At 59.1% G+C, this 2,200-nt stretch overlaps 2 protein-coding genes across 2 annotated transcripts; both read right to left on the bottom strand.

The window, feature by feature from the left end:
* Positions 1–13: 13 nt before the first annotated feature.
* On the bottom strand, positions 14–396 carry SPRG_18518 (hypothetical protein; the record flags this gene model as incomplete). Its single annotated transcript, XM_012357944.1, has 1 exon — positions 14–396. A coding segment is annotated over one exon (383 nt), but the record flags the coding sequence as incomplete, so codon positions are not given.
* A 714-nt stretch (positions 397–1,110) lies between these two features.
* SPRG_18509 (hypothetical protein) lies at positions 1,111–1,387 on the bottom strand (the record flags this gene model as incomplete). Its single annotated transcript, XM_012357943.1, has 1 exon — positions 1,111–1,387. A coding segment is annotated over one exon (277 nt), but the record flags the coding sequence as incomplete, so codon positions are not given.
* Between the last annotated feature and the right edge of the window lie 813 nt (positions 1,388–2,200).

Raw genomic sequence — 2,200 nt, 5'->3', positions numbered from 1 at the left:
GCCGGAGCAGAACATCGAGACACCGAGGAAGAGGCCGCGGCGTGGGCCGTTGCGCTCGAGCCACGGGCCAAGGACCGCGGCCGTGCTGCCGAGGAGACCGCACGCCATGTAGAAGGTGTAGACGGCCTTCCCGGCCTTCGGGTCGTCGTAGATGTACGTGTCGATCGGGACGTTGTAGATGGACCACGAGTAGAGCGAGCCGCAGCAGAATTGGCAGAGGAACGACGCGGCGAAGAGGTACCAGCGGTTGAACGGGATCGACTTGACCGTGAGGAACCGGTTGCCCCAGAGCGGGATGCAGATGAGGTATTTTTCGGCCTCGATTTCCTCTGGCGTCTTTGCCGGCGGCTCGACCGTCCAGTGACGCTGGAAGCATGCCGTGATCGCCGAGCTCATGGTGCTGGATGGTGCGCAGAAGGAAGCCAAAAACAAAATGAGCGTTGGTGTTGAGTTGGCTCGTCCTAGTGGACCAGAACGCACAAGTTCGATGCGTCTGACGACGCTCACCATGCGCTCGACCGTAACTTCAACGTGGCCGGCTCCAACGCAACACCCGCGCCAACCAAGATACTCGCGACAGACACCCCTGTTGGTAGAGAATGCCCCTGCCTTTCAGCTTCCTTTTCAACGTTTGGCGGATATTCCCTCAAAACACACAGAACACTTTGTAGATGAAAGAGTTTCGCCATAGTACCTTGTGGGCGCGCGTCGTCTTCCATTTCCATCGGTGGGAGGAAGCGCGTAACGATGCGCGCGCCCTAAGTAGCGCAGTGTCTGCCGCATGACGACTGCGTGGTGGTCGAGAGAGGTGGTGCAAGAACACCTGGCGGCGGGGCTGGTCGAAGCTTCGATTCAACGCAAGAAGCGCTGGGTTCAAGGTTATGGCGATTCGAACCATCCGTGACGCGCAGCTCCGTTCTGCAAGATCTTTTTTAACAAAGCGCCGCGGAAGCACAGAGCGAGAGGACGGGGCTGCAACGGGACACGCATCTCGCAAGACGAGCGAGGGACGTGCACAAGAGTTGGATGGTTCGCTGGATTGATTTGAACGCGCATATCGACGTATCGACGTTTCAAATCCTACGTGGCACGATCTCGTGCTCTCTTCGCTCAAGTTGCCGCGTTCTCGACGTCGATCGGCACGCACGTGGCGGGTCGTGCGCGGGACCGTTGTTTTGGCGTTGCATCGACGCCTCTTGGCGACGGCAGCATCGAGAAGGCCACGTACATGGCGAGTTTGCGCGTGCCGGGCTCGCGGTTGAGCCCGCCTTCGAGTCGAATGTGGCCGTGCTCGCCCCAGTTGGCGCCCCACGCGTTTCGGACCTTGAAGAAGCCGACCGACGTGGTGCCATCGTCGACGGACTCGGTGCCGTAGCCAACGACAAGCCTTGCCCGGTCGACGTGCACGGTTTGGGGACATCACGAGATTGATGCCACCCATATGTTCATCTTCTACACGGGGTTGAGCGTCGTGACGTCGGCGATGACGAGATGACGCTCAAGAACGCCAAGCACGCGAAACCGAGTGCCGAAGCGCAGGCCGTGTAAGGCGAGCGACGGACGTGTACGCTTCTATCGCCCGTCGGTGTTGACATGGTGTGCACTACACGTGCAGAGAGCAGTCGCTTGTTCCGAATCTATCATTTAGCGCACCACTAGTGTCTTCCTTGGCACTACATTTCTACGACTCAAGTGATTTGCGCAGGACACTCTTGCATTCTCAAGTCATTAAAAATTGTTCGCGTCCATCCCTAGCTGCTCCGTTTCAAGTCGTTCACACGGGTTGTCAACGTCGTCTAGCGTGGGTAGCCAGGCCCAAGGAGCTCGGTGGGTTCGTGCCATCGCAGCAGCAGCAGCTGGAACCCATTTGTTTGATTTTACAAAGCGTACAAAAGCGATGCCAAAATCTCGCCACGTTCGGCGAGAGGCAGTGGCCAGTGTGCAACGTTCGATGAAATCGCCCAACCACGACCCAGCGCCGCGCGTCCACAGCCTCGGCGCGACCTTGGTCCTGACGTGCACGAAAGGCAACGTCGCGGGCTCCGACGCGTACATGAGCTACCGGGCTCGTCGTTGTCTGTCCGCGCTCCAAGGCGTGGTGGGATCTTGAACCGTCGCTACTCGCACTTCTACGCCTTGCGCCAGCGCCTCAAGGAGTTTTGCGACCGCAGGCCACGCGGCGCTTCAAAACGTCGTTGGA

The sequence above is a fragment of the Saprolegnia parasitica genome (assembly GCF_000151545.1).
Source record: "Saprolegnia parasitica CBS 223.65 unplaced genomic scaffold supercont2.1254, whole genome shotgun sequence".
In the NCBI taxonomy this organism is placed as follows: Eukaryota; Oomycota; class Saprolegniomycetes; order Saprolegniales; family Saprolegniaceae; genus Saprolegnia; species Saprolegnia parasitica.
This window is presented reverse-complemented; position numbering and strand designations above follow the sequence as displayed.